The sequence below is a fragment of the Vigna umbellata genome, chromosome 10, assembly GCF_029865625.1.
Source record: "Vigna umbellata cultivar VRB3 chromosome 10, Vumbellata_1.0, whole genome shotgun sequence".
Taxonomy (NCBI): Eukaryota; Viridiplantae; Streptophyta; class Magnoliopsida; order Fabales; family Fabaceae; genus Vigna; species Vigna umbellata.
Window position 1 is genome coordinate 16,592,791 of NC_142174.1, and position 16,318 is coordinate 16,609,108.

Here is a 16,318-nt window from a genome sequence, read left to right on the forward strand (position 1 = left end):
ATAATTTATTTCATTTTTATTTTTTTCTTTGTAACCAAATAATAAAATGAAATAAAAACGATCTCTTTTAAAACAAGATATTTGCTTTCAAGGGTAAAGTAAGAAATCGTCCGTATTAATAAAAGTACCATGACTCAATTATCAATAAAAAATAATTCCAAGTATCTACCCGAGGATTGATAGGAAAGTTTTGTATACTTGGAATTATTTTTTGTTGATGACTTTAAAGTTTCCAAAACGTTAATTGTATATATATTTACTTTTTAATTTAATACCTTGCTTTTGTAAAATATTTCAAAAGAGTATAAAATAATTAGCAACGGCAATAATATTTTAGTAATTACGTAGTATATATGATTTTATATATATATATATATATATATATATATATATATATATATATATATATATATATATATATATATATATATATATACACACACACACACACTAGTCGTGTTTATTCACTAATATAATTTTTGTATTTTCTTTTCTTTATTCCCTTTCTCGTTTTAGCCATGCTTATGTGAATTGAAAGCATGTTTTACTTAAAATGAGTTTTAAATAAAATTTTAACTGAATTAGTATTAGTAATTAGTGAGAATCTCTGGTTACTTGGTTTTAGCAAATTGAGGAAAGAGGGGAAAGTAACATGAAGAAGACAATCCAGCAAAACCTGGTTAGTTAGAAGTTAGATATAAACCTGATTCAGTTTTGCTGTTAATGGAGTATTAAAACACCTTGCCCATAGAAACGATAAAAGAAAAGTTTATCAATTAAGGATAAAGAAAATCATGATTAAAAAAGATCTGAATCAAATCATTTTGGCACTAGACTGAGCAGTGAAAATTAAAAATCAGCTTGTTATTGTCTGTCATAGAAAAGGATTACACAACTACGAGACAACCTAACGAAAGCAAGACCCAATCATTTTGGATTAAGATGCCAAAAATGAAGTAACCATGAAACAATGATTGGTTCGTTTTAGTTTCTTCATTTTGATAGCAGAACAACACATTGGCCAGAGTTTGTTTCCAATCATTCGTATGTGAAGCAGAAAGCTTGGTATGATACCATTGACAAGAAGATGACTCCAATGGTGTTGCATGATCAGGTCAAACACAAAGCCATCTCTGTCCCACAATACGCGTCTGCAATGATGCATGGTAAACATTCAGAAATCATATTTCCAAGCTTTCCATGCATTGCCCTTTGACCATATAAAGGACTGTAGGAAATCATAATTACTATCCAATCAGGTCCCACATTTCAGTTTGACCTTCCAGATATCATTATAGATTACATATTGGGCTTGTGTCGGTTTGGATCCAGTGGATTCCCTCCTCCTAAGGCACTTTTTTCTGTACCGAATAAAAATGAGTAGAGTGATTCTTCTTGGCCTTCGTCCTGCACCTCCAAAATATATTTTAATTTCAAGTATATTTTTGGCACAGTCAAGGAGAATATTTTGGATTTTGAAAAAGTTGACTGAAACTTTAACTCTGCCGCATTTCAAACTCAAACCCTACACCCCTTTCAAAATCACTCCTCCCTCTTTCGTCTCTGTCCTCCTCCTCTGCCATTCTTCTCTCCCCTGTATCCTCTACCACTGTTATTTTTGTCTCCGCCCTTGCCAAGCTTTGTTTGCGTTCGTCCTCCTTCGTGGTTGTTTTCCTCACAAATCTCAGGTGTTTCTGCTGTCCAGATTAGTACCCTTCATACATCTGCTTTGTTTCCTGTCATACAATCTATGCATGTGCTTGGTTGGGTGTTCGCTTCGTGCTGGTTGCCAGAGATTCGGTTCGTGTTTGTCGCTGGAGAGCACGATGCTTAAACGCCATTGGAGTTGCGGTCACAGACTTCCGCAGTTGGAAGTGCGGAAAGGTGGGCAGAGAAACCGCATTTCGATCTGCGGAAAGCGGCTCACCGCACATGGAAGTGCGTTAGTTTTTACCGGATTTCAAATGCTGTTAGGTTTTTGAAACTATAGGTTTTTTAATTTTTTTTTATTAGGTTAGTATATATTTATTTTATTAGATTTTATTTTTATTAGGTTAGTATAATAAATTTAATTTTTTATGTTAGTTGTTAAATAAAATGTTTTCTTTTAATATATTTTGAATTATTTTATTTGTTTGTTAAATTTTGTTGAATTTGTTATTTTTGAACATATTATTATTTTCGTAATATATTATTTATTATGTATTTAATTTTATTTAAGTTTTTTAATTTTTTATGAAATTGAAATAATTATTAAATTGTTTATTGAATTAAATAATAACATGAAAGAAAAAAACATGAAAGAAAAAAAGTATGAAAAAAGAAAAATATATGACAGCAAACGCATGAAAAAAGAAAAAAATGCACATATATAATAAACGCACTTCAAAGTGCGACTACAAAAGTGCGATTAGGAGAATAACTTTTTATTAAATGAAGGGTAAAAAAGTAAAATTGGAGGTGGAGGACGAAGGTAATGAGGTGCAGGGAGAATGACTCAAATGACTACTTATCCAATTAGACGCATATAATATTCAATAAAAGATGTCATTTAATTTTTATCTTTATATATTTACTACCTCAAGTTCACTACGTTCTTCTGTTTTTCCTTTGTGATCCCAAGGTCATTTCGTTCTTCTGCTTCTCTTTCATGATTCCTTTGGTTTTATTTATATTCACTTCTCATGCAGAGTTTTGATGGTTATCTCTCTTGTTGGTGGTCTGTTCATCTTCGACGTCACGTATATGTGTTTCATTTAAGTTTCTTTCGTTATTTATGTTGCATTTCCCTGTTAGAAAGCAAATCGAATGTCGAAATCCAATTTAAAACATCAATTAATTTTGAAATATATGATTAAAAAGTTTACTAAATCTCAAAATCCTTAAAAAAATCACCATATATTAAAATTAATAGGATTTCAAAATTTAATTATAAAAATTACTAAATTTCAAATTTTGGATAAAAAATTCACCAGATTCAAAATTTGATTAACGTAATCGTTAAATTTTGAAATCCAATTAAGACTTCACATGATTTCAAAATCTAATTACTTACTTCACTTAATTTCGAGATATAGTTACTACCTTTACCCTCAAAATTTGGTTACTTCTTTTTTTTAAGTTTTTCTTGCTTTTAATTTGTTGGAACTTTTTTTTCATAATTTGTTGAGGTATTATTATAAGTATTAGGCTTAATTACCTACTTAGTCCCCATGTTAGGAGGTAATTTTCTGTTTAGTACCCGGTTTTAAAAATGTAGGCATTTGGTACCTATGTTTTGAAATTTGTATCAATTCAATCCTATCCAGTTAACGGCGTTATAATTGATGCGAGAAATTAAGGACGTTAATGAAGATGCATTCAAACATTTGATAGCTATTCCACCCAGGCTATCATTAACGTCCTTAATTTCTCGCATCAATTATAACGTCGTTAACTGGATAGGATTGAATTGATACAAATTTCAAAACATAGGTATCAAATGCCTACATTTTTAAAACTGGGTACTAAACAGAAAATTACCTCCTAACATGGGGACTAAGTAGGTAATTAAGCCTAAGTATTATTACCAATGAAGTAAGTTATTGAGTGGTGAAGATATTATGTTATAGGTGATTATATTGTAAGATGAAATATTATCCTTTCGGTTTGATGAAATCACAAGTAAAATCGAGTTTGGTATTAGATTTCTCTTCTTCATTAATGAAGTGTGAGAGGAAGATTATACAAATAATTTTACAATTGATCAAATATTTGTCATAGGTGAAAAGGATGGAAAATACAAGAAATACAAACTTGATATTCGGCCAAATATATATGACACAAGAAAATACAAGTGTCTTTTTAAGTTGAAGGGCAAACCAAATTCTAATGGAGAGGGATGAATGTTGAAGGTTATATGTGGATATCATAACCATTATTTGACACAAAGTTTACTTGGTCACTCTTTTGCTGCGAGGTTAAATTTCATTGAACAATTATTACTTATTGATATGACTAAGAGTCAAGTGAAACCTACAAATATTCTATTGGCTCTAAAAGAAAATAATGATTGTAACTTTACAATAATCAAGTAAATATATCACATAAGATATACTTACAAACAATCATTGAGATGGTCAAGAGCTAAATTGTAACAGCTAATGATGATGGGTTGTGATCTCTTTTGGATCTAATGCAATGAAATTGTTGAATACATTTAATATTATTTTCTTGATGGGTACGACATACAATATCGATTGTTATTGCTTAAGATAGTTAAGATGACATCTACAGGGTTAACCTTCTTAGCTACCTTTGCATTTTTATCAAGTGAAGAAGAAAACAATTTCACTTGGGCTTTGAAAAGGTTTAAAGGATTATTTCTGACATATGAGGGTGGTCCACATGTCATTGCTAGTGATAGAGACCTGGATGAATGTCATGGGCATTGTATTCCCTTACTGTTATGATCTCCTAGGTTGCTTCTACATTCTGAAAAATGTAAAAGTCAAATACAAAATGTTAGTAAATTATGTTGAGGCATGAGATGTCATGATAGAAATATAGAAATTTGTCATAGACTCTAAACTAGAGTCAATGTTTACTAACTATGTTGATCGCCTTCATTATGTTTGTCGTTCATGGCCTTTTACTTTTTGAACATGTGAATCAAATTTGATTATTTTGTATAAGAAATACTTTCCACCTTCGTAGTTAAATTTCAAAGTTATTTTTTATTTTTAGATTACAGAAGATTAAAAATTGTTTTTAAATTGTATAATTAGTAAAAGAAAAGACTTTTAAAAGTTCGAAAGACTAAAAATAAAAAAGCTTCGGGACCTATTTAGTTTCTACATTTCACAATTTAAAAATTATTTTTGACTTTAAGATTTTACAATCTAAAAAAACACAATATGATTTTTTTTTATATGAAAATGTAGGAAGAAATATATGGAAGTACATGAAGTCCTTTACCCCTTAATCAAAAAACAGAAGGAAATATAGTTGGGTTTTGGATCCAGGCTAATTTTTTTTTACTTCTGAAATCATTTTTTACACGAACAAAAATCCATATAAAAATATTTTTTACTTCTGAAATCATTTTTTACACGAACAAAAATCCATATAAAAATCATTTTTTACTTCTGAAAATTATTTCTACGCTGTACACTTCAGAAAGAGCAAAAAATAGAATTTTATTATATGAAGTGGAGGGGGGAATTTATGGAGTTGCAGGCAGAAACTGCCTGATTTGGGCTTTGATGGGCCAATGTAAGAAAGGAGCAGAGTAGGTTTGTATTCTACATCGATGTTTGGGAATGAACGAAGCATGTTGAGGAGGGTGGTACCCGTAACTGGGTTCATTTCTAGGAGGTTACGAGCAGTGCGGCAAGTGCATGGAGATGGAGATAGAGATGGAGTTGGCGAAGAGCGTTTACATTTTCACAAGAGCAAAGGTCAACACATTCTCATCAACCCTAGAATTCTTGATACCATCGTTCGCAAATCCGCCATAAATCCAACCGACACTGTCCTCGAAATCGGACCTGGCACCGGCAACCTCACCCTCAAGCTTCTCGAAGCTGCGCACAAGGTAGTAGCGTTCGAGATTGACCACCGCATGGTCCAGGTTCTCGAGAAGCGCGCTCTTAGACAAGGTCTCAAAGATAAGCTCAGGGTAATTGTTGACTTACTCATACCGTATCTCACACCTCACCTGTTTGATGAAATGCCTGAGCCAAAAGTAGAAAGTTAAGGAAGAAAGCGTCACACGTGGGTTTTGGTTTTGCAGGTTATACAAAAAGATGCAATGAAAGTCCTGTTCCCGCGGTTTGATCTTGTTGTGGCCAACATTCCTTATCAGATATCTTCCCCTCTCGTGATCAAACTGGTGTATGGGCCGAGGCCGTTTCGGAGTGCCACGCTTCTTCTTCAGAAAGAGTTCGCTCGAAGGTTGTTGGCTAATCCCGGTGACTCTGAGTTTAGCCGGCTGTCGGTGAATGTGAAGCTTCTGGCTGATGTAGAGCTTGTGATGAATGTAAGCAAGAGGGACTTTCTCCCTTCCCCCAAAGTTGACTCTTCTGTGGTCATAATCCGCCCTAAGCCTCAGGTTCCCAATGTGGATCTCCGTGAGTGGAGGGCTTTCACCTCGAATTGTTTTAATAACCGTTACAAGACACTGGGGGCAATTTTTAAGAATAAGAGGAAAGTCTTTGAGTTGCTCAAAATCTCTAATGAAAACGATAAAGCTTCTTCCCACAAGGGTGATGATGCTGAAGATGAAGGAGGCTTTATCTCCTTCAAGGAAAAGATTATTGGGGTGCTTAGAACGGGAGAGTTTGAAGATAAAAGGCCTGTAAAACTTTCTATCGAGGAGCTTCTGCATTTGCTCTCTTTGTTCAATCAAGCTGGCATTTATTTTGCAAACCATGGACATCTCAAGAGGGAAGATAGGTTTGATGCCGATTATTAGTGCACCCTGCCTTTATGTTTATCAACGGCTCTGTATAACACTATCATTGTTTCTTTTTTTACTAGAATTCAAGCCTTCTTCATTTGGTAATATTTTTGAGACAAAAAAAAATCACGAGGGAGCGAGAAAGAATATGGGAAGGGAGAACAATTAACTCTAACCATTTAGTCTGGATTGATTGGTCAAGATTGGTTTTACTGAAATAAAGCAGCATCATAACATTGAAGGACCGAAATCAGCTCTTTATATGTCTTAACGTGAAAAAGGACCAAAAGATGTACCCTCATGGGTGCATTGGCGATCAAACTTATAGTGCAGTACATGGAAGTGAGCAAGGGCAGTTCTTTTTTCTAAATGGGATTCAATTCAAAAGCACAAGTTGAAACTAGCTTCTGGCATCCTGGTGTTTAAGAATGCTGTTATATCCTTAGGATCATGATAGAAAATGCGTATGTTAGTTTCTGGTTTAAATATTTGATTCCAAATAAACTTTTTTTTTAGTGCATCTTATAATCTATTATACTGTCTTCTTTCTTTGACAACATTGCATATATAACAAGAATATTTGATTTAATATGGTTAGGATATTTCTGTTTAGTTTATTTGTTGCTGATGAGGAAATTTTGGAATAGTATGGTGCAATCGGGGGCTCTGTCGAAATCTTAGCTTGTAAATCTAAAACGCACTTTTCGTTTGATCTAGCAATCTTAGGAACGTGTACAGTAATGTATTAAAAACTGGATTACGACATGTGTATATCTATTAATAAAACAAGCTTTGGGCTCTTCAGGCATCAATACCACAATTAACAAATCTTTGCCAAAGACTCATTGGCTCCTTGCATGTTTCAGTCTAGAATAATCACTTTTGAGACTACATAACTCAGTAATATCAAGTGATACATTTGAAAATTTACTTTCCCTCTCATTATTTTTTCTTTTCTCCTTTTTTTTTTCAAACTCAATATTCTCTTTCTTGCATATTTTTTTTCTCAATTTTCATGTTTGTCTAGAGCTCATCTAGAAATGCCAATGAAGTGAGTGTGGATTTAACTATCTAATTTTGATCATCGAAGTAAAAGTTCATCTTCTTTATTATATCCAAAAAGATTTGAAATTTCTTTCCCATCTCCATTTATGTTAGGAAAGAGTAAACAAGATATTCGCTTTTTTTTACTATTTTAAATATTAATTAAATAATTCCTTATAAAAAATAAAAATCACTAACAAAATATGATATCTTTAAGTATTCAATATAAAAAATATACACATTCTCTTTCCAAATGTCAAGTATCAAATATAAAATAAAGGGTATGAAATAGCAATCGGATAAAAATCCAACAACTATAAAAACAAAAATAATAATAAAATATATGGCTTAAAAATAAATTACAAAATTATGAATAAAAAAAGTTATCATAATTCTTTTAGATTATATAATAAATTAAATATATTTTCATAATTAAATGAAGACATGTATAGGATTAGGATGAGGCGAACGCCTATATATTTATTCCCTCTTTATATTTAATTTTAAAAAATTAAATATTATTTATATTAGTATTCAACCAATAAACATATTCTCTGTAAAAATTGAAATGGATTAAGATAATATGAACAAAATAGAATTCATTCTGCATGATCTACTTAACAATATAAACTCAACCTATAGTCATCCCAATTTTTAGGTCTAGTCATGTTATGGTAGAACCAAAAGACCCGTTTTTTACTTGTTTTAAGAAAAAGTAAATTAAATAAGAAAAAATTATACTTCTTAAAAATTGAAATTATTTTCATATATAAGAATTTTACATATAAATCATACATGTTTTAATAAAATACTCTTTTGTAATAATTTTATCTTATATTAAAATGTATTATAGATTTATTAAACAAATTAATCCATAAGCCTACAAGTAGGTTTAGGTCAACCTAAACTCGTACAGTTCATGAAATAAAATTGGTTGTTTAATTTAGTTTTTTTTTTCCAATTTGGGTTCCTTGTTTTTTGTTTGACGTAATATTTTATACATATTTTGGGTTTGTTTATCATACCCAATCTATTGACATCGTGGGTATTTCTTTTTGCACCCCTATAAAATCTAATAACCCAAAATTTCCTCTCATTATACTGGTTTATGATTTAAATTATTTTAATTAAGCTTGTATGTTGATTTATTGAAAATAATGAATTAGTTTGATATGCAATGTATGATATTTGGTTGCATGAATGTTGATAGTGTAATAATTTTCAAAAAGAAAATATTACACCGATATTGAGTTAAGATGCATTGAATGTAGATTATGTAAAAGAATTATTCTAAATTTACTTGTATCCCATTCGTATAAAAAAATATAGTTCTGAGAATCGATAAAGATTCCTATAATAAGATTGGTGTGAAAGAGTATTATTCTAACGAGCAATACTGAATTTATCATATCTTGGTTTTGAGGTCAGAAATTCTGATTAAGGTGATAAGTACGCAAAGTCTACTATTTAATATAAGTATCTTTCGTAGGTAGAATCAAATGTCAAAGTATGTTGATCTACTGTGGGAAATATTTTAAAGACATTTGAATAATGATGTTTGATATATGAGGATTTTATTAATAGAATAAATTGTGTTAAAATTATGATAGATTTTGACTATTGTAAATTGTTATAGTTATACTAGATTACCCTTTTTGTTTTTGTTTTTGGTTTTTCTAATATTATGATTGTACGTGTTTTGTTTTTGGTTTTTCTAATTATTATGACTGTATAGATGATATTGTTTTAGGTTTTGGTTTTTCCAACTATTATGATTGTATATTATATATGAACAGTTGATATTGTAACATAATGGACAGCAAAAAAGCTACTAAAGGAGATTGAAGTTATATATATTTAATTTTGATATACTTCCCATATTGTAAATATTTTATTTTGAACCATTTGGAAGTTTCAAATAGAATGTATACATGTTAACTATTGTGCTTAGTATCCAAATTGTGATGCTTATATTAGTAGCATTCATATACACAGGGACTCATTGTTTTGAGGTTTTTAATGAAAAGGGTATCAATCTTTTACGTGATATATCTCAGATTTCATTGGTATTCTTTATTTTGAGTGAATTCTTCCTTCAATAGACTGGTCATTAAGTTTTAAAAGTAACGTGTAGTATTTTGTAAATTAATCTTTATTTCTTCTTAAACATTTTGATTCCCGTGATTTCTGTTCACTCAAATGCTCTAACCTTTGTAAATTTGGTTTAGCAGTATTAAGTTTAGTATTCACGAACAATGATGAGAGGAAAAAAGTTGATTCGTACAGACGAGATTTGGTGAAAATCATTGGAAGGAGGTGGAAGGGGACGTGGGATGCCACTTCCATTTTCAATCAGCAATAAAAAATTTCACAAGTTAATTAATAAATGTTCAGGTGGGTTTCTGTAAACTCCTTCCACACTTGTGCAAGAGTTGACTTGTACATTCCTTTCACGGCTTCGAACTAACTTAATTTGGCATGCGTGACGTGATAAAATGTAAAGTCTAAACCTAATTATGTGTGCAATAATTGTAGTTAAGAAGAGTGTAATGTTGATAGTGTGATGTTGATGGATAGTGATTGCAGAATGATGGTGCTGGTACTAGAGTTGTACTAGGAGTCCACCAATTGATGAGATAGTAACAGGGTGTAGTGCAGCACGAGGTAGTGTCATGGCATGGGACCAAATGTACCCAAAATCCCACATGCACAACAAACCCACCACAACCATTGCATCGCCATCAAACACACATAAATTAAATGTATACACTCACCATGGAAGAGTTAGCTTCAACCATCCCCACTTGCATTCTCTTTTCCAAAATCAATTCAGGTACCTTTCTCCTCTCAAAACAGATGTGACATATCAGCTAACAGCTAACACAATAATACATTATCCCATTTTCTTCAAGCCCACCATCTTGGTCTATTCTGTTCACTTCATTTATGTTAATTGCATATATCTATCATTGTGGGAAAGAGTAGTAGAAGAATGGATACTTATGAATGCTTATGTATTTCACTCTCTTAATTTTATTCATTCTACTCCTTCTGTGATGGATACAATACAATACAACCCTTTAATTTCAATAATTTACCCTATAGATTAAGATAAGCAAGAACAGTGAACTAGTTACGTCTCTCGCCATTTTCTTAATGGTGTAATCCAATCCAGTCAAGCGCTAATGGGTTGCACGAAAATTGGGAGCTTCCTCTTCATCTTCACAGTTGGAAAGTAGAGGATTTCATCCCTCTCAGCCACCCACCTGCATGATAATTGAAACCAATTACTCGCTAAAATAATCGATTATCAATTAAGCAATTATACACAAATGTAATATTTGTCTGACCTGTAAGTAGTAACAAGATGATGAAGGAAAATAGAGAGCTCGAGCCTGGAGAGTTCTAATCCAGGACACAGTCTATTTCCACCGCCAAATGGGGCAAAGCTGTTGCAACCAGCCACAGCTCCAATTTTCTGCAACCAAATTGAGCATTAGAAGAAATAGCTGATGTAATTATGAACTGAATATATATTCCTTAATATACATGGTGAGATATGGCTTTAGAATTTCACCTCCCATCTGCATGGATCGAATTTAAAAGGGTTTTCATAGTTCTTCTCGTCCATGTGAACCGAGGTAAGAGATGCCATGACACACCAGTCCTTCGGAATCAGGTACCCTGGATATTCAGAACGACGAAACTACATGCATTAGAATTTAATTTCTCTACGTGCGTTATAGAAGGCCAACAATACTATTTCCTCTTGTAAATAACTCACCTTTAATTTCTATGTCATTGAGCGATTTCCTCCAAATGCCATTGACAATATTGGCCATTCTGAGAGTTTCACTGATAACCTTTTAGAAAGGAAATGAAGGCAAAACAATGAACAAAAACGTCATATACTAGGAAAACTTATTGTGTTATTTCGGCTGATTTGCATGTGGTAGCTTAACATTAGAGACTCACATTTTGAGTAAATGGCAGTGACATGTAATCAGTCCATGCATAATCTTCTGAGCAATTAGTCTTTAGTCTCTTCAGTTCCATGTTCTCCTCCTGATAAAATCAGCTTAACCAAATATAAAACTTCCTTTCGAACATTAGACTTGCTTGTGTGACCTCATGTGAAATATGGAAATACTATTTGATATTTAATTCTGTGAAAATATATACCATACAGGAAAAATACCGGCTTATGGACCCAGAGAGAAAGCCATAAAAATAAAATAAAAGAACCCCGAAGGGAATGATAAGTTGACAAAAAGAAAGAAAAAAAAATGTCAAAGAAGTACAAGTACTATTGTTTATATATGTGGCCCTTGCCAACGCTGGGGCATGAGTACTCAACAAGGGATCACACGTGTAGGCATCAAAGTAAAGGAGCGAAGACGTATTAATAAAATTAATTAAAATGGATGAACAATGTAAATCTTTTATAGCATCATTCATACATAATATGATTGTTGAATTTAGAATAATTACTTTAGAAAATATATTTCATATTTCATTTAAGAAACTAAGTAAAATATGCCAATCACTTTAAGTTTCTTCGTTAAGAAAAGCTGCTGCTGCTGCAGCAGCAGCTACGGTGTTAATGTGACAGGAGTAGATGGGTCCTTTGGCGGCAGAAATTCAATTTGTGGACCTATTTTTTCAGCCGTTGAGTTAAAATCACATCAACAACACATCTACGGCCAGGAAGCACTCTCACACACGACGTGAGGCCCACACTCCCTCGTGTGAGTTTCTATAGTGCTGATTTGGAAAGCGACTTCTTAGACAAGTCAAAAACCGTTCTAGGGCATAACGCTATTTTCTTCCAAACTGTCACAAAACCAAAAGAATCCCAATGTAACATACTATGTCGATGAAATTTAACAAAAAAATTTACCTCCAACCTTGCCAGCTTCCTAAATAATTGTCATGGTATGTTACATGGGAATTTATTTTTTGGTCCACACCTGGACCATCCCTTCTAGGGACTAAAACCAATCTTCAGTCGCAACTACCAACTGTTTCCGTTTCGTTAATTTTATCATAGTATCACAGTTTTGTCTTACCACAACATCATAGTAAAATTTTATTTACGTACCATATTATTGATTTTGAACGAACCTTAAGTTTAGATAGAGCGATAGGAGAGTCACTGAGGAATTTGAGGGCCATGGTCATAGCTGTAGGAAGTGTTTCCTCCCCCGGTATCATCATCTCTATGATGTTTTGGCTAATCATGTCTGGACTCAGGCGTGCGCTTGAGCTGGAGTCACCCTTATCTTGTAACAGTGCCTCCAGTACATCATTCACTGCATCACCTTCGTCATCTGCACCATTATCTATCCTTAGCTTCTTCCTCTCCTCTACTATCTTCCTCACCATCTTCACCATCCTATCTTTCGACTGCACATATTCACACACCAGCACATAATAACAAAAGTAAAAAACTTTATTATAAATTATTTTATTATATAGATTACAGATAAGACGCATTTCCTTTAAATTAATGACATGCTAGGTTTATCAATATTACAACATTATGATAGCGTAGTATAAAAAGCTTTTGAGCCGTCATGTGAATATATTATTTGTTCTATAAACATAGAACGATAACAAAAATAATATAGTTAGGCAAAGTTTATGGGACCTTCAAGGATTTATATAGTCTTGTTCCGGGAAATTTGAGGGGTAAGCAAATCAACCCTTTGATGAATTCTGCAAACTCTCTATACAGGAAGTCCAATTCTTCACCAGGACCAACGCTCATCAGAACTTTGACCAAAACAGGAAATGTAATCTGGTGTACGCGCACAAGAAAAAGTTGAGGAAAGTGAAAAAAGTAAGGGGTTGGGAAAGAAGATATATATAGAGCGAATAATGAAAGAGAAGAAACCCTTTTGACTTGATCTTGAACGTATATTGGTTGGTGGGAAGTCCAAGATGCCAAGCATTGTTTGACAGCCTGTTCAATGTCTCTGGTGATTCGAGCTTTAAAATGTGGGGATCGGAGGAACCCTGCGATGAGAGTGTGCACTTTCTTATGCATGGTCCCGTTCATTTTGAGTATGGATTGTTCTCCCATCAATTCTCTAATTGATTTTGGATAAGCAGGGACGAAGTTGCCTTGGTGGTTTTGCAGAACCACCTTGTTGACGTCCGGGTCAGTCGATATTATGACATTGCTCCCCAAAATGCATGTCTTGAACACATTCCCGTACCTACACACAATAGAAATTGAGTATATAACATAAACGCCTTGTTGCTTTTTCTGAGTTTTGTAGCAGTATTTATTAAGGGAAGGCTAAGAATGTATATGTATAGTTGCTGCTCATAGATACAGTGGCAGGCAGGGATCAAAATATATCACATTCCCTCCCACACAGTTCAAGAGGCAATCTACTATAGCTAGTTGTAGTTACTGCAGAAGCAGGCTTTTTCTGCTCTTTTCTTCTTCCAAAATCTCTTAAGAATGAGACTATGTGAGGGCAACCAGGACCACGATGGAGTGGACATTTACTATTAGATCAGGGAGGTGCATTCATAACACTAATCCAGTTCAATTTTTACTAGTTAGCATAAACAAGGAGCAGTCATAACACTATTCCAGTTCAATTTTTAAAACTCAAACTTTCTCCAGTGACTTGAAGCAGTTAAATTTACATAACAATATGAGCGTGTATCCTCTCCATTATTAGCGAAAATTTCTAGTACGAGAAAGACACACACAAAATGATTAAAAAACGTGTCAATATTTGAACTTAATGTTTATTTATTTTCCTGAAAACTTGTTATAGTAGAGAAAATATACAAAACACAACAGACATACTGTAGAGTATTACTTTTTTACTGACACGTTTTCTACATTTAAAGGAAACCAAATCCTGTGTTTCGTCCTTAGTTTCATGATCGTTCCAAAGAAAGTAATGCTCAAAACACTGTATTCCATCCACTCTTAACGAACAAAGCTAAATATAGATACATTTCTCGGTAAAAAAATCGATGCTTAGTCCAGGTGAGTCCGTACACGCCTGCTATACCCCTAGTATCGCTAGTTCATTTACATGAGGGTGCCAACGAAAATCATCACAAGTTATCTTTTTAAAACTGAAAACTGCAAACTAAATCAATTTTAAAAAGGAGATACAAGTTGCTCAAAACTTCTCTTTCGATAACCGAATTTATTAAGAAAAAAACATTGACAAAAGTCTTAAGCTATGACTAAATATTTTGTACTATTTTAAAAAAATTAATTTAACCCTTTGATCTATATTATTATTATTATTATTAAGATGAGAGTATTTATTAAGAAACTAAAAAATGAGAAAAAAGAATCGAGAAAAAGAGAAAGATCATTTGCCCTCCTAAAAAAAACGCTAATTTTTTTTTGAAGATTTGATTTTTTTTTAAATTGGAGAAACCCCTCTCCAATCTCGCACTTATTTCTATTTTTCTAAAGCAAATATTTTGAAAACATTCTCAAAACCAAATAGATATGAATATTGAATAAGAAATTGAGAGAAAATAATACGAAATTATTTTATATGTTTTAAAACAAAAGGTGAAAGAAAACATTTTATGTGGCATATTTTCCATATGGATTAGGGGAAAAATCAGTGTGAATGAAGTGAAATCGAAAATATTAATTAAGGAAAAGAATAGTCCATCACCATCAGTTGAACTAATAGTTCTTAACTAACATGTGGGCCAAGAGGACAAAATTGTGACGAACACATGCGAAGATCGTAAAGGACCTTAGACATCTTAAAAAATTGGGCCTTCACAAGGAATAGACCACTAGAGAGGAACATGATACGGTTCCGGTGGATACCAAAAAGTTTTTGCGGCTTTGATTCATTTTTTTGGTTATTTGGTGTATGTGTGTGTACACGATAACATTCCAAAGAACATTCACTTTCGAAAATTGACAAATGAATGAGGATGCATGTTAGATAGACATGCACAGAAGAAGAAAAAGGCATTGGAATTTTGAGAGCATATTAGATAGACATGCATGACACTGGTGTCGTGGAAAAAAAGCAGAAATAAAACTGATCCACATATATATATATGTATATAGGCATGTGGTGTGGGGATAGAAGCTTACAAAGACTTTCGTTTTTCCAAGAAGGTGACAGGAGACGAAGTGTAGCCAGAAGCTATGAAATCAAGGGTCTCTCCGAGTAAAGGCCAACCAGAGTTTCCTTTTGGGACTTTGCCTTTTCCCATCGTCTTCTCATCATTCTTCCCATATAGTAGAATCCACCAACTCATCAACAACATGCCCATCACAACACACACACCTATGATCCATTCCATGCTCCCAAAAACTCACCCTGTGATGCAGCTAGATGTGTTATTGCACTTGGTGAAAAGAGAGGGAGAAAGAAAGGTAAAATGTTTGAGTGAAGGAGGAACTTGTTTTGAGAAGAAAGAAAGAAAGAGAGAGAGACTGAGAAGGGAAGAGAAGAGAAGAGAAGAGAAGAAAGAGAGATAGATAGTGAAAAGTGAAAATTTAGGGCTCAAAAACAATCATTTATTGAGGTGGCCATACTGGGTTCACCTAATGCACCACGCTGGTTTATTCTGTCTTTACTCAATTCAGAGGGATATTACTCTCGTGCCATTACTACTTACTTCTCTCTCTCTCTCTCTCTCTCTCTCCTCTGTCATCGCTCACTTCCTTAATTATTTCTTCAACAAAACATTAATTGTTCTTCAAAACTTAACACCATTTAATATTTTTTTTGATTAAATATCTTTGTCTAAATTTTAAAGTGTCATTAATTTAGTTTTTCATTTTTAAAATTTTGAAAATAAAAAGTTAATGTAGTC

The 16,318-nt window shown here is 33.0% G+C and overlaps 2 protein-coding genes across 2 annotated transcripts; one reads left to right on the forward strand and one right to left on the reverse strand.

The window, feature by feature from the left end:
* The first annotated feature begins 5,167 nt into the window (after window positions 1-5,167).
* DIM1B (Ribosomal RNA adenine dimethylase family protein) lies at window positions 5,168-6,959 on the forward strand. Its single transcript, XM_047309612.2, has 2 exons — window positions 5,168-5,659; window positions 5,774-6,959. The coding sequence occupies exons 1-2, from the start codon at window positions 5,291-5,293 to the stop codon at window positions 6,452-6,454; spliced, it is 1,050 nt and encodes a 349-aa protein (XP_047165568.1). The 5' UTR covers window positions 5,168-5,290; the 3' UTR covers window positions 6,455-6,959.
* A 3,338-nt stretch (window positions 6,960-10,297) lies between these two features.
* On the reverse strand, window positions 10,298-16,049 carry LOC124834822 (3-epi-6-deoxocathasterone 23-monooxygenase CYP90C1-like). The gene is made up of 9 exons (XM_047309617.2): window positions 15,591-16,049; window positions 13,380-13,704; window positions 13,134-13,283; window positions 12,608-12,889; window positions 11,459-11,548; window positions 11,268-11,346; window positions 11,061-11,167; window positions 10,834-10,961; window positions 10,298-10,749 (listed from the first exon to the last, which is right to left on the reverse strand). The coding sequence occupies exons 1-9, from the start codon at window positions 15,800-15,802 to the stop codon at window positions 10,659-10,661; spliced, it is 1,464 nt and encodes a 487-aa protein (XP_047165573.2). The 5' UTR covers window positions 15,803-16,049; the 3' UTR covers window positions 10,298-10,658.
* Between the last annotated feature and the right edge of the window lie 269 nt (window positions 16,050-16,318).

Excerpts from the sequence above, each read along its gene's own strand:
- LOC124834822 (XM_047309617.2), bottom strand. The coding sequence starts at position 15,802 with ATGGAATGGATCATAGGTGTGTGTGTTGTGATGGGCATGTTGTTGATG. Across the intron at positions 13,284-13,379 it reads TTCAAGATCAAGTCAAAAGG|ATTACATTTCCTGTTTTGGT; the intron begins GTTTCTTCTCTT and ends CGCGTACACCAG. Across the intron at positions 11,168-11,267 it reads CAATGACATAGAAATTAAAG|GGTACCTGATTCCGAAGGAC; the intron begins GTGAGTTATTTA and ends CTGAATATCCAG.
- DIM1B (XM_047309612.2), top strand. The coding sequence starts at position 5,291 with ATGTTTGGGAATGAACGAAGCATGTTGAGGAGGGTGGTACCCGTAACT. Across the intron at positions 5,660-5,773 it reads GTCTCAAAGATAAGCTCAGG|GTTATACAAAAAGATGCAAT; the intron begins GTAATTGTTGAC and ends TTGGTTTTGCAG.